General features: G+C 42.6%; 1 protein-coding gene across 16 annotated transcripts in view; it reads right to left on the bottom strand.

Moving 5' to 3' along the window:
• DNM1L (dynamin 1 like) overlaps positions 1 to 16209 on the bottom strand; it is a gene marked incomplete at both ends in the record, with an annotated part of 58340 nt that extends 42131 nt beyond the window's left edge. For 8 of the 16 annotated variants that reach the window (XM_080706190.1, XM_080706188.1, XM_080706198.1 and 5 more), the window contains 2 exons: positions 423 to 588; positions 15960 to 16061. In XM_080706190.1, coding sequence (XP_080562316.1) covers positions 423 to 588; positions 15960 to 16061 — 268 coding nt within the window. Of the gene's footprint in view, positions 1 to 422; positions 589 to 15959 lie in introns of all 16 variants that reach the window. The other 8 variants (XM_080706191.1, XM_080706200.1, XM_080706197.1 and 5 more) reach the window with 2 other exon arrangements.
• Positions 16210 to 22242: the final 6033 nt, after the last annotated feature.

Consider the following 22242-nt stretch of genomic DNA (forward strand, 5'->3'; position numbering starts at 1 on the left):
AGGCTATAGTTCAGGGTAGAACACTCCTGGGTCAGATCCCAAGCAGCACAGATCTCACAGGTAAGAATCTAAATTACTTAAATTCTAAATCAAAGTCTAAAAAAAAAAAGGCATACAGCAGTTTAAACTAGGAGGAAAAAAACTTCAAAATACTCCAAAAGACACTTAAAAGCTTTTTAGAAATAAATGATGACTCTTTACTGTCTCATTGGATTCCACTATTAAATATCATTTATAACAGTTTAATAAGCCAGATTACTCCAAAAGGATATTCAAATAAATAATTACTATAAGAAAGATACATATTACTTCTCATCACATGACTGATTTTGTTGTAGGTACATCTAATTGTCTAATTAATGCATTTTTTAAAGAATAAGCCCAAAATAAATAATGTTGTTTAAAAATAAATAATTATTTTTCCCAAGTCTGTAGCTTACCATTTTCTTCTCCTGTTGTTTTTCGTTTATCTTCTTGTGAAACATGGACCAACTGCAGAATGAGAGGCCTCCGGGTGACAATTCCAGTGCCTCTGGGGAGCAGGTCCCTCCCCACTAGGCTTTCTAGCACAGAACTCTTCCCACTGCTCTGAAAACAGAATATACACGGGCAAAATAAGTTTCTTAACAGATTTTTTTTGTTAATAAACTATACTAACAAAGCAGCATGCAAAAAGGAAAAATTAGTAGAGATTTTAAAATGAAATTGAATTATCTTTTCTATCATGACATCCTCATTTTCTTGAAAGCCCACTCAAAACAAAACAAAAACCTCTAGTCTCCTATAATTTTCCAAGCAGATTTCAAAACCTAAAATATTTGATCTATATGAAATCATACATATATATAATATATAGTGATTTTCACTTTAAACAGGGGCAGTATTGATATTTTTCTCTAATTTGCTTTTATTTTTAATATAATGATCAGAGACATTGTTCCATACCAATATATTTAACAATTTCTATGGTTAATAGTTAAACAATATTCTATTGTGTGTGAACCTAATCCCCAGTGGATGGACATTTTAATGGTTTTTGCTATTATTAAAAATACTGCACTGCCAGGCATGGTGGCACATGCTTGTTATCCCCGTGCTTAGGAAGCTAAGACAGGAGGATAGCAGAGGTTTGAAGCCAGTCTCAACTACTTAGTAGGCTCTCAGCAACTTAGTGAGACCGTTTCCCAAAAAAGTATAAAATAGGTCTGGGAATGTAGCCCGCAGGTAGAAAAGCCCCTCAGTTCCACCTCCAGTACCACAAAATAAAATAAAATAAAATAAAATAAAATAAAATAAAATAAAATAAAATGCTGCACTAAGCCAGGCATGGTAGTGCACACTTGTAATCCCAGCATTTGGGAAGCTGAAACTGGAGGATCGTGCTTTGAGGACAGCCTCAGCTACTTAGTGAAGCCCTCTGCAACTTAGTGAGACCCTGTTTCAAAATAAAGAATAAAAAAACGAGTTGGGCATGGTGGCGCACCTTGTAATCTCCCCGCTGGGAGGCGGAGACAGGAGGATCACGCAGGTTCGAAGCCAACAGTGCTGGCTTAAGAGACCCTGTTTCCAAATAAAAAAGTATAAAAACAGGTCTGGGAGTGTAGCCAGGAGGTAGAAGGGTTTCCAGGAACCCCAGTACCACCAAAAACAAACAAACAAACAGGGCAGGGGTGTAGCTCGGTGGTCAAATGCCCCTGGGTTCCATCCTCAGACCCACACAAAAAAATAGCTGCACTGAACACATTGTACACATGCTTGTACACACAACCTTCCTTATCTTACTACCTCATTGGACTTAGTTCATTTAAATTAAATTGCTATAATTAAAGAGAATTCTCTGCATTCACAGATATTGCCAGACTGCTTACCACAAGATGGCACCAAGCTATAATTCCAACAGTTTGTTTCAAATTTGTCCAGTTTGTTCCCCAGCAACACTGGGCAGTCCCTCTTTGAATCTTTGCTACTTTAATAGATGGGCACTGAGGGCTCGTTTAAATCTGCATTCTTTTACCAGTGAGGTCAAGCATCCTTTTGTTTAAGGGCTTCCTCTCCTAGTTCTCCTTTGTGATGTGCTTATTCAAATGCTAATGTTTTATGTTTCTTAGTAGTTTATGATAAAGCTCTTTGTAATGGATTTCTTGTTTGTTTTTAATATTATCCGATTTTTTATTTTGGAAATTTTAATGCTTCCAAAAAGCTGCAAGAATAGTAACAGTGAATTTCACAGATCTGTAATTGATTCACCATGTATATACACAGTCCTTTCTTATGCCATCCCATTTGAGAATTAATAACAGATATCATGACATTCACCTCCAAATACTATGGCATGTATCTCCTAAGAACCAGGGTATTCTCATTCTCCAGAACCATAATATAATGATCACACTTAGGAAATTTAACACAGATAACAATACTAATATCCAAAACATAGTAAATAAGAACATATAAACCTCTATCATATCTTTTAAATGTGTATGACATCTAATATATACTTTAAATTTTTCTAAAACTGCCATTTTTCTTAACTTTGCAATATACTACATTCTTCTATATAGTATTTTCCTGCACTATATATTTTTCTTAGTTAAAACTAGTACATCTTTTAGTATTTTCTATCTCATTTCATCTATTGATGGTGGCCCATGCCTGTGGTCCCAGTATTTGGAAAGCTAAGACAAGAGGATCGAAGACTCAAGGCCAGCCTCAGCAACTTAGCAAGATCCTATTTTGACAGAAATCAACATGTTGGAAATAAGTGGATTTGTTCTAAATGTATGTATGTATGTATGTATGTATGTATGTATATGTGTGCATATTATATATGTGTGTATGTCTATGATGTATATATAATATATATAATATATAATATATAAAATATATATAATACACACACACACACACACACACACACACACACACACACACACACCTGGGAGTGTAATTAAGTAATAGAGCACTTACCTAGCACATATGAGGAACTGGATTCTATACCCAGCATTGCAAAAAAATTAATTAATTAAAAGAATGACTTCTTAATATTCAAAATATGGAAGCAAGAGAAAAAAATATTGGTAACTGAACTACCATAAATTAAAACTTCCTCCCTCATAAGGAGGCTGAGGCAGAAGGATTCCAAGTTCAAGACCAACCATGGCAACTTAAGTGACACTCTGTTTCAAAACAGAAAATAGAAAGGGCTGGGGACATAGCACCTTTGAGTTCAATTCCCAGTATCATAAAACTCACACACACGCGCGCGCACACGCACATACACACACACAAACACACTTTCCCTCATAGAAAAAATTAGGGGAAGTTGGGCATGGTGGCATACACTTGTAATCCCAGCATTTGGGAGGCTGAGACAGACAGGAAGATGGTGGTTCACAGCCAGCCTCAGCTACTTAGTGAGGCCCTTTGGAACGCAGTGAGACCCTGTTTCAAAATAAAGAATAAAAACTAGGGCTGAGGGTGTAGCTCAGAGGTAGAATGCCCCTAGGTTACATCTTCAGTACCACAAAATAAAGAAAGAAAAAAAGAATAAAAAAATAAGGCTGAGGATGTAGCTCAGAGGAAGGATGCCCCTGGTTTCAATCCCCAGTACTGAGGGGAAAAAAAAATGTAAGATGCTCAAACTCACTAGTAATGAACAGGATACAATAAAAACCACAATGAGATATCATAAAGAAAAATCATGACAATACTAATTACATATATAAACAAACTTTACTCTGTTGGTAAGAATGTAAGTGGTTTAGCTCAATGGTAGAGCACTTGCCCGGCACACATGAGGTCCTAGGTTTAGTACCCAGTAACCTACCCTCCAAAAAAGTATATGACACTCACTCACTCACTCACTCTCTCTCTCTCTCTCTACCATAGTGGGGGTGTAACCCAGGGTCATTCTCCCTCTGAGTGACACCCCCAGCCAGCCCTATTTTTTATCTTTATTTTGAAACAGGATTTCACTGAGTTGAAAAGGGCCTCACTAAGTAGCTGAGGCTGACCCTGAACCCGGATTCTCCAGTCTCAGCCTCTCGTAAGTGCTGGTATTACAAGCATGAGCCACCACACCCGGCTGTATGTGAATATCTCTAACAGCTGCCCCCAGTGCTAATTTTTCTAAAATTATAAAACCATTTTTTTTTTTTTGGTGGTACTGGGGTTCCTGGAAGCCCTTCTACCTCCGGGCTACACTCCCAGACCTATTTTTTACATTTTCATTTTTGGAAACAGGGTCTCCTAAGCCAGCGCACGCGGCTGGCTTCGAACCTGCGCGATCCTCCTGTCTCTGCCTCCCAGGCGCGGGGATTACAAGCGTGCACCACCACGCCCGGCTATAAAACCATTTTAATAGCCGGGCGTGGTGGTGCAAGCTTGTAATCCCAGCACTCGGGAGGCTGAGACCTGGAGGATCGCGGTTCGCGGACAGCCTCAGCTACTTAGTGAGGCCCTCTGCAACTCAGTGAGACCCGGTTTCAAAATAAAGAATAAAAAATAGGGCAGGGGGTGTAGCTCAGAGGTCGAATGCCCCTGGGTTCCATCTCCAGACCCGCAAAAAAAATAAAAAATAAATTTAAAAAAACCATTTTAATCAGTACTAATAGCTAACATTTATTGAAAATACTACGTGACTATACTCAAGTAACATCATTTATGCTAAACTTCTCCATGAGATAGTTGTTCACTTGTGGTTCATAGACAAGTCCCTATATTTGGAAAAATTATATAACTTGCAGAGATATACTTAGGGAATAATCAACAGGGAGGAACTGTAACTACTTAGTGACATCACCAGGCAGTGACTACGCGCCATCACAAAATGGCAGCTGGCGGGAAAATAAATGGAAGCTGATGGGGGAGAGCATTTGGAAGGATACCAGACCGCTTATAAAAGTTCCTAACTATTCCTGGGCCACCGCAACCTATTTCCCAACTCGTATCAAGGCAGACAGGCTCTCAGGGCATCTGCTAGTATAAAGGTTCGACTCCCCATAATTGGTTCGCGGGCGGAAACGAAGAACAGGAAATGGGCGTCCCCGGTTTCCCTGCTCAATCGTTCGGAAACAGAGGTTAAGAGATAGGGAAGATCATGCTGGTTCAAAGCTAGCCTCCCTGGCTTAAGAGACCCTCTTTTCAAAAAAATATATAAAAAATAGGTCTGGGAGTGTAGCCCAGAGGTAGAAGGGTTTCCAGGGACCCGGTACCACCAAAAATAAGTAAGTAAATAATAAAAATACTAAAAAAAAAAAAAAAAATAGGACTAGGGGGTGTAGCTTGGAGGTAGAATGTCCTTGGGTTCAATCTCCAGTATCACAAAAAAAAAAAAAAAAAAAAGAGAGAGAGATGAATTAGTTGCCAATGTTTAAAAATTGGATTTTGGGGGGTGTACTGGGGATGGAGCCCAGGGGCATTCTACCTCCAAGCTACACCCCAGCCCTATTTTTTATTCTTTATTTTGGAACAAGGTCTCACTGAGTTGCAGCGGGCCTCAATAAGAAGCTGAGGCTGGCCGCAAACCTGTGATCCTCCTGTCTCAGCCTCCCAAGGAATGGATTTAGAAGCATGTGCACCACGCCTGGCTGACTGGTGATTTAAACAGTCAGTATCCATAAATTCTTTCCAGGAAGGTGACGCCCAGAAGTGTTTCAAAAGAGCAACAGTCATAGCTGGCCTCCTCTGAAAACAGGACTCTACTGGCACACTCAGATCTTCAGCTTTGTCATCTCCACCTAAACCCAAAGTTGATTCAATACTGTATAATATTTAGGATCTAAAGATTTGTCTACCTGGATGAGTGTGGTGATACACACCTATAATTTCAGCTACTTGGGTACCTGTGGCAGGAGGATTTAAAGTTTAAAACAGCCTGGGCCACTTAGCAAGACTGTCTTAAAAATAAAATAAGATAAAATAAAGGGCTGGGGATGTAGCTCAGTGGCAGGGTGCTTGCTAGGGATAAATGAGACCTTGGATTCAATCCCTAGTACCGTAAAAAGAGGAAAAAAAGAGATTGTGTGCCTAGTCTCTGAGTCATCTTCTAGCTTCTTACACACTGCACTCTAATGGGACTTAAAGTGTTTTAAATTCTATTTTAAAATGTGTCCTTTCAGCTGGGCGTGGTGGCACAGCTTGTAATCCCAGCACCTGGGAGGCTGAGACAGGAAGATCGCATGGGTTTGAAGCCAGCCTCAGCTACTTAGTGAGGCTCTCAGCAAATTAGTGAGACCCTGTTTCCAAGTAAAGTATTAAAAAGGTCTGGAAGTATATCCTGGAGGTAGAAAAGCCCTAGATCCACCTCCAGTACCACAAAAAATAAATAAATAAAATGTATCCTTTCATTGAAAAGGTTTTACTATACTTTCAGCCCATTTTCCCTGAGAACCAGCATCACTTGGGGATGGAGAATCATAAATGTCCATTCAAGCCACATTAAACAAGGCTGATTCATCTTTCTTTCTTTCTTTCTTTCTTTTTTTTTTTTTTTTTTTGTGGGTCTGGGGATGGAACCCAGGGGCATTCTACCTCCGAGCTATAGCCCCTGCCCTATTTTTTATTCTTTATTTTGAAACTGGGTCTCACTGAGTTGCAGAGGGCCTCACTAAGTAGCTGAGGCCGTCCGTGAACCGTGATCCTCTGGTCTCAGCCTCCCGAATGCTGGGATTACAAGCGTGCGCCACCACGCCCAGCTAAGGCTGATTCATCTAACTTTTAAATTTTTATTTTTCATTGTATAAGACAAACTTCTTAATTTGATATTAAAATGTCATAAAGATGTACTCTTAGTTATAAATTTATTTAGAAATAATTTTGGATTTTTATTTTTATTTTTTGCAATACTAGGAATGGAATCAAGAGGCATTCTACCTCCGAGCTACACCCCCAGCCCTATTTTTACTCTTTATTTTGAAACAGGGTCTCACTGAGTTGCAAAGGGCCTCACTAAGTAGCGGAGGCTGGTGGTGAACTATGATCCTCCTGTCTCAGCCTCCCGAATGCTTAGGTTACAAGCATGTGCCACTACACCCAGTTAATTTGGGATTTAATAATTGTTTCACTTAGTATTCTAAAATAATCTTACAGCATTTAAGATAAACTGTTTTTACCTTATAACAAGCCCTCTTGTTATAAGGTCAAAATTTAAATCTGAACTTTAAACCACTTCATAATTTGTAGTGTTAATATGTAGCTCTCATACTAAATAAGTACCTATAACTCAATGCTGCAGACCTAACAGTCCTTAGAGCAGAATTTTTCCTGGTCAAAAAACACAGGCTCGGTGTTCTGAGGATCCTACAGGAAAAGAGCAGAGATTGAGAGAGCTGATATGGCCATGAACTTGAAAAGCAGAAAAAAAGTGAGGCCATAAAAGCCTCGCTTTATGCCTAGTATAATGGCGCACACTTGTAATCCCAGTACTTGGGAGGTTGATAGAAAGATCCCAAGTTCAAGGCAGTCTTGGTAACTGAGACCCTGTTTCAAATTTTAAAAAAGAAAAGAAAATAGAGCTGGGGGTGTAGCTTAATAGGTAGAATGCCTCTGGTTTCATTCAATCCCAAGTAAATCTCCAGTACCACACACATACACCTCAAAGAAAATCTTATATTTGACTTAATATTGCTAAAATGGCAGTGACTGCCAGGTGTGGTGGCACACGCCTGTAACCCCAGTACTTGGGAGGCTGTACAGTGGGATGGCAGGTCTGTGGCCAGCCTCAGCAGCCTAGGGAGACACTTGGCGACTTAGTGAGACCTTTATTTCAAAGTAAAAACTTTTTAAAAAGAGATAGAGATGTAGCTCAGAGGTAGAATGTCCCTGCGTTCAATTCCCAGTACCAAAAAATAAAATAATATTCTCCAACGCAATCTTCAAACTCAACCCAATTCCCATCAAAATCACAACAGTCTTTTTTACAGAAACAGAAAAGCTAATTCTAAAATTTATATAGAATAGCAAGGAGCCCCAAATAATGAAAACAACCTTGAAAAAGAGCAAAGTTAGGAGACACATACACCCCAATTTCAAAATAGACTGCACGGCTACAGTAAGACAATGTGATATTGGCATAAGGACAGAAAAATGAAAAAGAACTGGGAGTCCAGAAATAAATCCACACATCTATGGCCAAGTGATTTTCAGCACCACTGCCAACACTGTTCACCAGGGAAAAACCAGTGTTCTCAACAAATGGTCTGGGTCAACTGGATAGGCACTTGTAGAAGACAAAGTTAAACCCTACTTCATACCAAACAAACATCATCTGAAAATGAAGAAAGACCTAAAAGTAAAGCCAAAACTATAAAACCCTTAAAAGAAAACATAAAATAATAATTTTTTTTTTCTTTGCGGGTCTGGTGATAGAACCCAGGGGCATTCGACATCCGAGCTACACCCCCTGCCCTATTTTTTATTCTTTCATTTGAAACCGGGTCTCACTGAGTTGCAGAGGGCCTCACTAAGTAGCTGAGGCTGTCCGCGAACCGCGATTCTCCAGTCTCAGCCTCCCGAATGCTGGGATTACAAGCGTGCGCCACCACGCCTGGCTTAAAATAATAAATCTCTATGACCTTGGATTTAGCAGTATCTTACCTATGGCACTAAAAGTGAAAGCAACAAAAAAAGTAATTAGACTTTATCAAAATAAAAAACTGCTATATACTAAAGGACATTATCAAGAAGTGAAAAAACAACGTACAGAAAAGGAGAAAACATCTGCAAACTATATGCGATAAGGCTCTAGTATCCCATTAGCTTTCTGTTACAATGACAAAATGCTTGAGAAAAACAATGTAAAGGAGGAAAGGTTTATTTTGGCTCATGGTCCCACATTTCAGTACATGGAAGACTGGCTCCACTGCTGGGGGCTGTGGCGAGGCACATCTTGGCAGAGCGGCTGTGGTGGCCCAGAGCTGCTCACCCTGAGGAGGCCAGGAAGAGGAAGAAGGGGGAGAAGGGCTGAGACAAGGTACAGTCTCCAAGACAAATCCCCACAGACCCTTCCCAGTAATTCATGCAAATCAGGAAGTCTGTTAATGACCTCTGCTGAGGTCAGAGCCCGCCTAAAAGCCCCACCCCTGAACAGTACTGCCCTGGGAACTAAGCCCTCAAGACAGGAGCTTCTGGGAGATAATCCAGATCCAAACCATAACGAGTCTCTAGAATTTTTTAAAGACTTAAAACTCAACAATAGCTGGGCATGTTCACGGACAGCCTCAGCTACTTAGGCCCTCTGCAACTTAGTGAGACCCCGTTTCAAAATAAAGAATAAAAAATAGGGCAGGGGGTGTAGCTCAGAGGTCGAATGCCCCTGGGTTCCATCCCCAGACCCGAAAAAGTAAAATAAAAAGACAACCTCTTCATCATTATTCACTAGGGAAAAGCAAAGCAAAAACCACAAAGAGTTAACGTTTCACATCCATTTTGACAGCTATAACCAAATAACAAAAAATAAACACATAAATAAATGAAATGCTTGGGGGGTTTTTTTGTTGTTTTCTTTTACAGTACTGAAGACTGAGTCTACAGCCTCACATGGTAAACAAGTACTCTACCACTGGCAGCATACACCCTAGCCTTTTTTTTGAAACAGGTTGCTAAATTGTCCAGACTGGCCTCAAATTTGCAATCCTCCAGCCTTGACCTCTAGAGTAGCTGGGATTACAGACATTCCCACACCCAACTTAAAATGGTTAATTTCATGGTTTTTTTTTTTTTTGGGGGGGGGGTTGTTTTTTGTGGTACTGGGGATGGATGGAGCCCAAGGACATTCTACCTCAGAGATACTCCCCAGCACTATTTTATTTTTTATTTCGAAACAGGGTCTCCCTGAGTTGCAGTTGGCCTCACTAAATTGCTGAGGTTGGCCATGGATCTTTGCCTCCCAAGGACTGGGCTTACAGGAGTGCACCACCACACTCAGCTTGGGATAGAGATTCAAATGTGCTTTCTCAGACAGGCAGGGTGGTGCACGCTTGTAATCCCAATACTTGAGAGGCTGAGATAGTAGGATTACAGGTTTGAGGACAGCCTCAGCTAGTTAGTGAGGCTCTCATCACCTTAGTGAGATCCTATTTCCAAATAAAGTATAAAATAGGTCTGGGAGTGTAGCCCAAAGGTAGAAAGCCTCTGGGTTCCATCCCTGGCACCACAAAAAAAAAAAAAAAAAAAAAAAAGTGCTTTTCCCCAACTCCCAAATAAAGAATTCTAGCTGAGAGTGGTGGTATATCTGCAACCCCAGTACTTGGGGCTAAAATAGGACCCAAATTCAAAACCAGCCTCAGCATCTCAATGAAACCCTCAGCAACTTAGGAAAACCCTGTTTCAAAACAAAAATAAAAAGGATTGGGGGTGTAGCTCAGAGAGCTCAGAAACAGAAACATGCCCCTAGGTTTAATTACCAGTACCTCCCCCCACCAAAGAAAATCCAGAATGAGTTAGTACTTTATTTAAAGACAATACTAAGATGTTGGTAAAGTTATGCAGAAACTGAAACTCTCATATTCTTTTGGAGGGAAGGTAAAATGGCCCAGTTTATATGGAAAAAGTTTGGCAGTTCTTCAAAAATGCAAACATCAAAGTTACTATATGACCCAGGAATCCTACTCCTAGTCCCAAGAGAACTGAAAAGACAAGTTCACACAAAAACTTGTAAACAAATGTTCACAGCAGCACTCTCATAATAGCCAAAAAGTAGCAAAGCTCAAAAGTCCATCAACTGATAAAGGGATAACAATCTGTTGCAAATCTACACAAGGAAATATTATTCAGCCATAAAAAAAGAAATGAGCCAGGCGTGGTGGCGATCGCTTGTAATCCCAGCATTCGGGGGGCTGAGACCAGAGGATCGAGGTACGCGGACAGCCTCAGCTACTTAGTGGGGCTCTCTGCAACTTAGTGAGACCCGGTTTCAAAATAAAGAATAAAAAATGGGACTGGGAGTGTAGCTCAGAGGTCAAATGACCCTGGGTTCCATCCCCAGACCCACTTAAAAAAAAAAAAAATGATGTATAGGTTTAATATCTTTATCTGAAATGCTTAGGACTGAATGAAGTGTTTCAGATTTGAGTATTTTTTAAACATGAAATTCATTTATATTTCATATATACTTTGTACACACTGCCTAGAGGGAATTTTAAGTAGTATTTTTAGCAAGTGTCCATTTTTACCACCACCATCACATGAGGTCAAGTGTGCAATTTTCCACTGGTGGCATCACACTGACACTCAGAAAGTTTGGATACTGGAGGATTTGAAATCTCAAAGTTTTGGATTAGGGATGCCCAACTTGTACTAATACGTACTATATGACTGAACCTAAAAAAAAAAACATTATGTTGAACAAAAGAAGCCAAACACAGAGCTGGATGTGATGCACACGTGTAATCCCAGCACTGGGGAGGCTGAGACAGGAGGATGGCAGGTCCTGTTTCAAAATTAAAATAAAATAGAGCTGGTGGTGTAGTCTGGGGTTAGAATGTCTCTGGGTTCGGTTGCTAGTACCACAAAATGAAGAAGAAAAGAAGCCAGACACAAAAGACCACATGTTGTATGACTCCATGTATATGAATGTCTGCAACAGGCAAGCTAGAGTGACAGAAAGTAGATTCATGAACGGCTGCAGGGGCTATGGGAATGGAGTGACTGCTCACAGGGAAAGGGTTTCTTTCTGAGGTATTGAAAGTGTTCTGAAATCTGAGAGTGGTGATATACCAAAACCCACAGAATTGTGTATTTCATGATAGTGAATTTTTCTATGAATTATTCAATTTTTTTACGGTCCTGGGGATGAAACCCACCATGGGAGTTCTATTTCCAAGCTACACCCCCAGCCCTATTATTTTTTTATTCTTTTTATTTTGAAACAGAGTCTCATTGAGTTGCAAGCGACCTCACTAAGTAGCTGAGGCTGTCCTCAAACGGAGATCCTCCTACCTCAGCCTCCCAAATGCTGGGATTACAAACTGTGCCACAACACCCAGCTTATTTCAACTTTTTAATGTTAAAACTTTTAAAGGTCTATTTACAAATCGGTCATTAAAACCCAAATCTCTTTTCCTTTTGCACTTGTCTTAATTACTGAAGAGTGCTGAAATCATTGAAATAAAATGCAAAGTGGGAAGTCCATTACCAGCAACACTAAGCCAGTCCGGTTAACTTCATCTGCATTGACACCTACACTGGGCTGTGGCCTGGATTACTTACATACCCAGAGGGCTCCCCCTTCTATTCTCAACTTAAGAAAGTGATTAAATTTCCCAAGTTGAGTCACAAAAGATGTTTTAAGTCTTATCTCCTTTTCTACCTGCAAAGAACACCATGGTCTGAAAGTATCAACCTCATTTTACATGATAAAGTATCTCTCCCCATTTTCTATTCTCTCCTAGATGATCTCAGCTAGAGAAAGAGGAAAGCAATTTCTTTAGCTAAATTAAAAAGAAGTGAATGATCAATACCTGTAAACATGATTCTCTCTCCTCAACTTTTCCCACTCTCTAGCCAAATGAGTGTTATGTGAAGAATTTAAGAAATCAAGGTTCACCAGGCCTGGTGGTGCATGCTTGTAATCCCAGCACTCGGGAGGCTGAGACAGGAGGATCGCAGTTCAAGGACAGCCTCAGCTACTTAGGCCCTTTGCAACTCAGTGAGACCCTGTTTCAAAATAAAGAATAAAAAATAGGGCTGGGGGTGTAGCATATCTCTGAGTTCCATCCCCAGTACTAAAAAAAAAAAAAAAAAAAAAAAAGAAAGAAAGAAAGAAAGAAAGAAAAGAAAAGAAAGAAATCAAGGTTCAAAACATTTAGAAAGTGGCAAAGTTTGCCTGGGAATAGGTGTTTTAACAAGGAATGCCACCAAAACAACATGACAATGAACAGTTGTAAGCCTTTAGTCTCAGCTTCTCTTAATTATTCCTGCTTTATCCAGCATTGTAGATTTTAAAATTAAAAGAATCAGACATTTTAGTTTATGTTCTAAACCTATGCTACCATGTTCACTTCGGATCTTAAAATCAAAACCTCAGGATGGGATTCAAGAAACTTATTTTCAAAGTGATCCTTATATATACTAAAGTTTGTTCAAGGAAGTTCAACAAGAAGGAGCCCACAGCAAAGCATGGGGACACACACTTGGAATCCCAGCACTTGGGAGGCTGAGACAGGAGGATGGCTTCCTGTCAGCCTCAGCTCTTAGTGAGGCCCTCCGGAACTTAGTGAGACTGTTTCGAACTAAAGAATGAGCCGAGCGGGGTGTGGTGGCACATGCTTGTAATCCCAGCATTTGAGAGACTGAGACAGGAGGATCATGGTTCACAGACAGTCCCAGCTACTTACTTAGTGAGGCCCTCTGCAACTCAGTGAGACCCTGTTTCAAAATTAAAAATAAAAAATAGGGCTAGAGGTGTAGCTCGGAGGTAGAATGGCCCTGGGTTCCATCCCCAGTACCTCAAAAAACAAACAAAATAGGGCTGGGGTATAGCTTGGAGGTAGAATGCCTGGGTTCAAAACCCAGGAAGAAGAAGAAGGGGGGGGGGGGGCTGCAGCCATGTTAACCTGTATGTAATATGTAAGATAGACTCTGTTTTGCAAAGACACGCTCCTCACCCTCATCACCACAGTGAAGTTCAAGCACACAGTACTTACGTCTGGAGCTCACTCACTGTCTACTACTGCATTAAGAAAGAATATGAGATGTAGGTTGTATTTATGTTACACAATATCAAAGAATAAAACTAAGAAATGACAAAATAGTGGTGTACTTTTTTTTTAACTGGGGCTGTTCTCCAACCTTGACCCTCCTGTCTCAGCCTCCCAAGAACTGGGATTACAACTGTGTGCCACCAAGCCCGGTTTGGTGCACTAATATTTGAAGAAGAGGTTTTTTTTCCAACACAATGAGGAAAATATGAGAAAAGAGAAATTGTTCCTATTCTTTATTTCTTCTGGACTTGAAAATTTTGTATAAAGGACTAAATCTTAGCTAATCAGGAACTGGGTAGAGATAAATCTCATTAAATGAAGTTAAAACAAACCCCTGGACAGCCAGACATTTACAGTCTACATTTAAGACAGTCTACATTTAAGCAACACTTCTAAATTACTATAAAGGAAAATTTTATCTCTATTTACAAAAACATGTTTGGGTTTTGTTGTTGTTGTTGTTGTGTGTGGGCCTTCTAGCTCCAGGCTACATCCCAGTCTTATTTTTTATATTTTATTTGGAAACATGGTCTCAGTAAGTTGCTGCGATTCTCATTAAGCTGCAGAGGCTGACTGCAAACCTGCGATCTCCCTGTCTCAGCCTCCCAAGTACTGGGATTACAAGCATACACCAGCACACTGGCTTCCAAAACCATGTTTTGATTAAAAAAAATCCCAACATTTTGAAATATTATATAGTTACAATAAGCACTATTCATTCAAAGTATTTATGTAGTACCTTTTACATGACCCAGACTAAACAAAATACACTCAGTATAGTAATTATGATTTTTGATGATTCAAGAGTCTCCAATCTTTACAAATATTAAATGTTATAATACTAGAATATGTTTGAAGGATTGAGCAATATCTATACTAATCTTATAGTAAACCAAGGAGATTTGTTTCAAAAATCATTTCTAAGCCAGGCATAACGATGCATGCTTGTAATCCCAGTACTTGAGAGGTTGAGACAAGTGGACTGCAAGTTTGAGGCCAGCCTCAACCATTTGGCAAGACCTGCTTCAAACTAAAAAATATAAAAAATAATATAATATAAAAAATAATAGGTCTGAGGTTCAATCCCTGTATGAAATAATAATTATTACTTATTATTTATTTCTTAATAATAATTGTTATGCCTGTACCTTTAACTACTTAAAGTACTGGCAGTTTTTGGTTTGCAAAGTGTGCAATATTGGATTACCTCATACTCTGAACATTCACTCCCATAATATTTATTTATTTATTTTGTGTGTGTGGTATTGGGGATGGAACCCAGGAGCCTTGCTACCTACAGGCTACACTCCCAGACCTATTTTCTATTTTATTTGGAAACGGTCTCACTAAGTTGCTGAGAGCCTCACTAAGTAGCTGAGGCTGGTTTCGAACCTGCGCTATCCTCCTGCCTCAGCCTCCCAAGCGCAGGGATTACAAGCGTGCGCCACCACGCCCGGCTCACTCCCATAATATTTATACCATACACTTTCATTTTGTAGCAAGATGTAGCAATCCATCTCTTGGAAACTGATAGGGAAAATGACCCCTTATCAAAACAAAAGATACTATTACGAAATGAAAGCACGTAAAACCTATATACTAAGTAATCCCTAAAACGCGTTTCTCGCAACTCTCAAACTTCTAAAATTCCTCTTCAATCCAGAAATTCATCAGGCAACCAAAAAAAAAAAAAAAAAGGAACATACTTGCCCTCTTGTCGCTCTAGAAATAAAATATTTATTCCCTAGACATTTCACTGTATTAAAAAATCATGACCTATCTGTAGAGTCCTAATATGAAAAGCCCAGAAAACCTGATGCCAAATTTAGGTCATAACCACAAAACTGCAAAAGACAAAAACCACGGTCTACGCAGAAGCACCGGCTGTCACTCACTCACAGCACTCCAGGTGAGTGTGGGGCTTTTACTGACCCTGCTTAGGCGCTGCGGAACCCGGAAGGTTACGGTGCAGAAAACCGCAGTCCGCGGCAGGGGCCCCTCGGCTCCGCGGCTCGGATCCGAACCCGCCTCGCAGCAGGGCGGGCGGGGAAACGCGGCCCGCCGCCGAGCCCCGCGCCGCGGCGTCCCCCAGGTGCCCTTGGACGCGGCGCCGCCCGGCCCCGGCTCCCGCCCCCCGCCCCGCGGCGCTCCGCCCGGCCGCCCGCAGGCCCGACCCCGCCGAGCGCCGCAGTCCGCACCGCGGGCCCGCAGGCCGCACGGCGGGCAGCCCGCCCAGGCCCGGCCGCGCCGCCCGCTCACCTGCGTCCCCACCACCACGATCTGCGGCAGCTGGATGATGTCGGCGCCCACCGTGTTGAACACGTCCTGGAGCTTGTTGATGACAGGAATCAGCGCCTCCATGACTCTGAAAACGGCGGACCCCCGCCCGGCCGGCCGCGGCAATGAATGGGTACGGCGCGCAGAGCCCGCCCCCTGCCCCTTCTCCTCCGCCCTCTCCGCGGGAGCCCGCACCCATTGGGCCCGGCCGCCCGCTCCCTGCCCCTTCCCAGCAGGCCGCGCGAGGGGCGGGGGAAGCAGGGCCTGCCGGGAGTTGTAGTTCTGGCGCAGGGGTGCTCCCAGAAGGCTGCGCGGCTCGAGCGCGTGAAGCTAGGAGGAAGGGCTGTGGCTGGATGTTCCGCGGGCTGCTGTCAGCGGACCTGGAGCGAGGCGGAGAGAGTGGGAGGGAGGAGGTGCGGTGAAGCCCGGCTCGTAGGCGGGCTGGAGGTGAAAATGCTGGGTGTGTTACGAATAGCCATGTCTCTTGATTAACCAGTGTCATTTCCTTCTGAAGACGCCGTCTCAAGACTGAAGAGTGGCTCGAGGCTACAGATTGCCCAGCTCGGTGCAAAAGGTCTATAAATAGATACAAGCACGTCTTGGTTGCTATTTTGCAAAAATGCAAAACCAGGCCGGCTTGGAACGCATGGGTCTCCGAGATTTTGATTATGTAAAAAAGAAAAGGGCCGGGCGTGTTGGTGCACACTTGTCATCCCAGGACTTGGGCGCCTGAGACCGGAGGATCACGGATTCGCGGCCAGCCTCGGCTACTTAGTGAGGGCCTCAGCAATTTAGTGCGGCCCTATTTCAAAATGAAAAATAGTGTTGGGGATGTAGCTCGGAGGTAACGACCCTGAGTCCAACCCCAAATACAAAATAAAAATAAAAATAAAAATAAATGTTCAGACTGGGCTGGGTAGCACTCGCCTGTAATCCCAGAACTTGGGAGGCTGAGACAGGAGGATAGAAGGTTAAAGGCCAGTCTCAACAATTTACCAAAACGCAGTTTCAAAATTAAAAAAAATAGAAAAAGGACTGAGGGTGTCGCTCAGAGGTAGAATGCCCCTGGATTCTATGTTCAGAACAATAACAGATTTTTGAACCCAGGAACTCAGTCAGCAAGGAACTCTCATCCTCCCCTGGCTGATGCTCTCCTCGTCTTCTGTTTCACTCTCTCAAGCCAACATACTCCTGTAGGGAGAGGTGAGTGCGCAGAGGTGGAGGCGCCCTGAGACCTCATTCAGGAAGCTGTCCCAGAGAAGATGGGGCTGAGCAAGTCTAAGAAGCAACTGAAACCCAATTTCTATCTTGTTTCCCTGCTGTATTAGTTGCTTATGAATGCCTTAACAAATTACCACAAACTTAATGGCTTAAAAGAATAAATATTAGCCAGGTGCAGTGGCACATGCCTGTAATTCCAGTACTTGGGAGGCTGAAAGAAGAGGATCACAGGTTTGAGGCCAGCCTCAGCAGTTTAGCAAGACTCTCAACAACTTGCTGACACCCTATTTCAAAATTAAAAAAAAAAAAAAGTATGGCTAGGGTTGTAGTGCAGAGTTGCAATGCCCCTATGTTCAGTTCCCAGCCTCACAAAAAAATAAAATTATCTTCTAGTACTGTAGAAGAAAAATCTGATAGGAAAATCACCATAAAACCAAAGTGTCATCAGGGCTGCATACCCTTCTTTTTTTGTGTGTGGTACTGGGGATGGAACCCAGGGGCCTTCTACCTCCGAGTTACACCCCCAGCCCTCTTTTTTATTCTTTATTTTGAAACAGGTTTTCACCGAGTTGCAAAGGGCCTCAGTAAGTAGCTGAGGCTGTCCACAAACCTGCCATCCTCCTGTCTCAGCCTCTTGAATGCTGGGATTACAGGCATCTGCCACCAAGCCTGGCTCCCATTTTTCCATTTCTAGAGGACACACCACTCCCATTCCTCCCATCCCGCTGGCAACCCCCAGCACAGCTAGCGATGTTGCCTCGCGCCCTCCCTCTCCCTTTCCTCTCTACCCTCCTTTGGTAGTGGGAACTGAAGCCAGGGGCCTTCTACCTCCAGGCTGCACTCCCAGCACCAGCCCTGGGTATGGGGGAGTACTGGGGATTGAACCCAGGGACCTTTTACCTCAGAGTTACACCCCAGCCCTGTTTTATATCTTGAGATGGGGGTCTCCCTAAGTTACTGAGGCTAGCCGAATCTGTAATCCTCCTGTCTCAGCCTTCCAAGTACTGGGGTTATCGGCGTACACTGCCACACCTAGTGCCATGTTGCATTCTTCTATCTTCAAACCTAGTCTAGAAATGGAACTGACCCTAGCAGGACCAGTTAGAGTCATCCTCCGAGAACTTTTTAGCTTGAGTTTAAACAGAACTATTTTTCTCCCTCTGATTATGGAACCTTAAGGATATGAGTCACTGTCCACAGAGATCATGTTTCCTACCACATGGAATAAAGTGGAATAAAGGTTTAAGAGAATAAACTCCTTTTTTTTTTTAAACTATGGGTGGAACCCAGGGGCTTTTCTACCTCTGGGATGCACTCCCAGACCTATTTTCTATTTTATTTGGAAACAGGGTCTCACTAAGTTACCGAGAGCCTCACTAAGTAGCTGAGGCTAGCTTCGAACCTGCGCGATCCTCCTGTCTCAGCCTCCCAAGTGCGGGGATTACAAGCGTGTGCCACCACGCCCGGCTCTTTTTTTTTTTTTTTTTTTTTTTTGGTAGTGGTACTGGGGATTAAACATAGAGGTAGGCTACCTCTGACCATTCTACTCCAGCCCCATTTTATTTTTTACTTGGAAACAGGGTCTAAGTTGCTGAGAGCCTCACTGAGTTGCTGAGGATGGATTAGAGCCTGTGATCCTCCTGTCTCAGCCTCCCAAGTCCTGGGATCATATGCATGCACAACCATGCCCACCTAAACGCCTTTCTTTACCTTAAAGTTTTTTTTCCCAAGCAGAACATGGTAGCACACACGTCTAGTCTCAGTACTTAGAAAGCAGAGACAGGAGGATCACAGGTTGGTAGTCAGCCTCAGCAAGTAGCGGGACTCAGCAAGATCCTGTTTCAAAATAAAAATGAGCCGGGCGTGGTGGCGCGCGCTGGTAATCCCAGCATTCGGGAGGCTGAGACCGGAGGATGGCAGTTCGCAGACAGCCTCAGCTATTTCGTGAGGCCCTCTCCAACTTAGTGAGTCCCTGTTTCAAAAAATAAAGAATAAAAAATAGGGCTGGGGGTGTAGCTCGGAGGTAGAATGGGTCCCATCCCCAGTACCGCAAAAAAATAAATAAATAAAAATAACAAATAAAAACGTAATAGGGCTATGGGTGTAACTCAGAGATAGAAGGCCCCTGGGTTCTATCTTCAGTGCCACAGAAAGTGGGAGGGGCTAGCCAGGTGTGGTGGTGCACAGGACACGCGAGGCTGAGACAGGAGGATCCCTGGTTTGCTACCGTGCCCAGCTCTGGATTCTTCACATACTACGTTGTGTCTTCATGTATTCTCTTATTTATTCAACACGTTTACATTTAGCATATGGATCTTGCTGGAATTAAGGGCTAAACTGTGGCTGTAACCGTAGAATGCCTCCCCACCTCTTCTGTAATGAACTGACTAAAAGAAAAGTGCTGTCATATTCAGCCGGCCTCCCCTAGTATGGCACTTGTTATCCAGTACCATCTACAGGATTTAGATTTCCCTTTCTTTTACTTGGAAAATCTGGAACAACAAAAATGTAAGCAGCTCTGAACTGATACGGTTGTATAGGGTGTGCTGGCTCACACTTGTAGTAACAGCCCGTGGGAGGCTGAGACAGGAGGATCACGGGTTCATGGCCAGCCTCAGCTACTGAGTGAGCCCTCCACAGCTTAGTGAGACCCCATTTCAAACTAAAAAATAAAATAGAGCTAGGAGTGTAGCTCAAAGATAGAATACTCTTGAGTTCAATCCGCAGTACCGAGAGAGAGAGAGAGAGAGAGAGAGAGAGAGAGAGAGAGAGAGAGAGAGAGATATGCAACCAGGATTTGCAATCAAACCCAGGCAATTCATATGAGACTGCATTGGCATAGACCCCTTCGTCCAAATATCTGCTAAGCTACTGAGCTGTGGAGTATAGGCTGGCTTTGTTCTAACTTAAAATCACTAATGAAAGAAAGTTTATTTGAATTAAGTTAATAACTGGAAATTGTTTTTAAATAAAGGTCATTCAGCTTATTTTTATAGCATGTGTCCAATGTCACTCTATGCCAGCCCCCACCATTGGTACTGAGAATTGAACCCAGTGGCAATCTATCTCTGAGTTACACACCAAACTTATTTTTTTTTAAACTGGGGGATGAACCCAGGAGCATTCTACCTCTGAGCTATATCCCCAGCCCTATTTTATTCTTTATTTTGAAACAGGGTCTCACTAGGTTGCGGAGGACCTCACGTGTTACTGAGGCTGACCCTCCAGTGAATGTCCTGTCTCAGCCTCCCAAGTACCGGGATTACAAGTGTGCGCCACCACACCCAACTTTTTTTTTTTTAACTTTTGAAACAGGGTCACACTAAATTGCTGCATCTGGCTTACACCTATCTCAGCCTCCCAAGTATTGGGATTACAGGTGCACTAGGACCTCCAGTTGGCATTACGAGCATACACCATCACGCCCGGCATTTTTTTTTAAACAGGGTCTTGCTCTAAGTTGCTGAGGAACTCACTAAGTTTCTGAGGCCAGCCTCAAACCTGTGATCCTCCTGTTGTAGCTTCCCAAGTACTGGGATTATACGTACACACCACAGTACCTAGCTATGCCAGCATTCTGGTCATCAGTCCAGCCAAGCTGCCATTGCCCATGCATGCAAATCATCATGAGGAGTGGGAACGCAAAGTCAGTATGACACATATAACCCCAGAAGGGAAGCCTCTTTGTCATATCTTGGAAAGTGTTTATGTTTTGGAAAGATGATAAACAGCTTCAATAGATTTGCACGACTCTTTAGGCTGCAAGCTTAGCCTGTTAACAGTTTCAGGAAATAATTGGCAGATGGCAGAGTCGGCCAGATGGTTCCGAAGATAGAAATCGAAGATGATGAAATGGTGACAGCCCATTAGAGGGCAGTGTGATGACACGAGTAAAAGCAAAGGGCCGCCGGGCGCCGTGGTGCAGGCTGTAATCCCAGTACTTGGGAGGCTGAGACACTAGGAGCGCAGACACATGGCTAGCCTCAGCTACTTAGGTCCTTTGCAACTTAGTGAGACTGTTTCAAAATAAAGAATATAAAATAGCACTGAAGGTACAGCTCAGAGATAGAATGCCCCTGGATTCAATCCCCAGTTCTGAAAATTAATTAATTAAAAGCAAAGGCCAGCCGGGCGTGGTGGCATACACCTGTGATCCCAGTACTAGTGATGCTGAGACAGTAGGACCCCAGCCTCAGCAGCTTAGTAAGGCTGTCAGCAACTTAGTGAGACCCTTTTTCTGAATAAAAAAATAAAATAGGGAGCCAGGCATAGTGGCGCATACTTGTAATCCCAGGACTCTTGAGAGGCTGAGAAAGGAGGATCACAGGTTCAAGACCAGCCTCAACTACTTAGTGAGGCCCTTGGCAACTTATCAAGACCCTTTTTCAAAATAAAGAATTAAAAAATGGGCTGGGGGTATAGCTCAGAGGTAGAATGCCCTTGAGTTCAATCCCCAGTACTGCAAAACACAAATAAATAAATAAATAAATAAATAAATAAATAGGGTTGGGGGTGTGACCTGGAGGTAAAAGGCCCTTCTACCTCAGTACAACAACAATAACAAACAAACAAAAAATAGCAAAGGACAACGTAAGGGAGTTCAGATACAGTCTTGTCTTATTTCCCTGGACTGTTTTCCTCCGTGTTCCATACTTTCTTACCAAAGTCTTACTTAGACCCTTTTTCAAAATAAAGAATCAAAAAGTGGGCTGGGGGTGTGGCTTGGAGATAGAATGCCCCTGGGTTCCATCCCCAGTACCAGGAAAAAAAAAATAGGGCTGGGTGTGGTGGAAAGCGCTTGTAACCCCAGTACTTGAGAGTCTGAGACAGGAGGATCACTGGTTCACAGCCAGCCTCAGATACTTAGTGAGGCCCTCTGCAATTTATTGAGACCGTGTTTCAATAAAGAATAAAAAATAGGCCAGGCGTGGTGGCACACGCTTGTAATCCCCGTGCTTGGGAGGCTGAGACAGAATCACGCAGGTTCGAAGCCAGCGTGCTGGCTTAAGAGACCCTGTTTCCAAATTAAAAAAAAAAAAAATAT

The sequence above is a fragment of the Muscardinus avellanarius genome (assembly GCF_963383645.1).
Source record: "Muscardinus avellanarius genome assembly, chromosome: 11".
NCBI lineage: Eukaryota > Metazoa > Chordata > Mammalia > Rodentia > Gliridae > Muscardinus > Muscardinus avellanarius.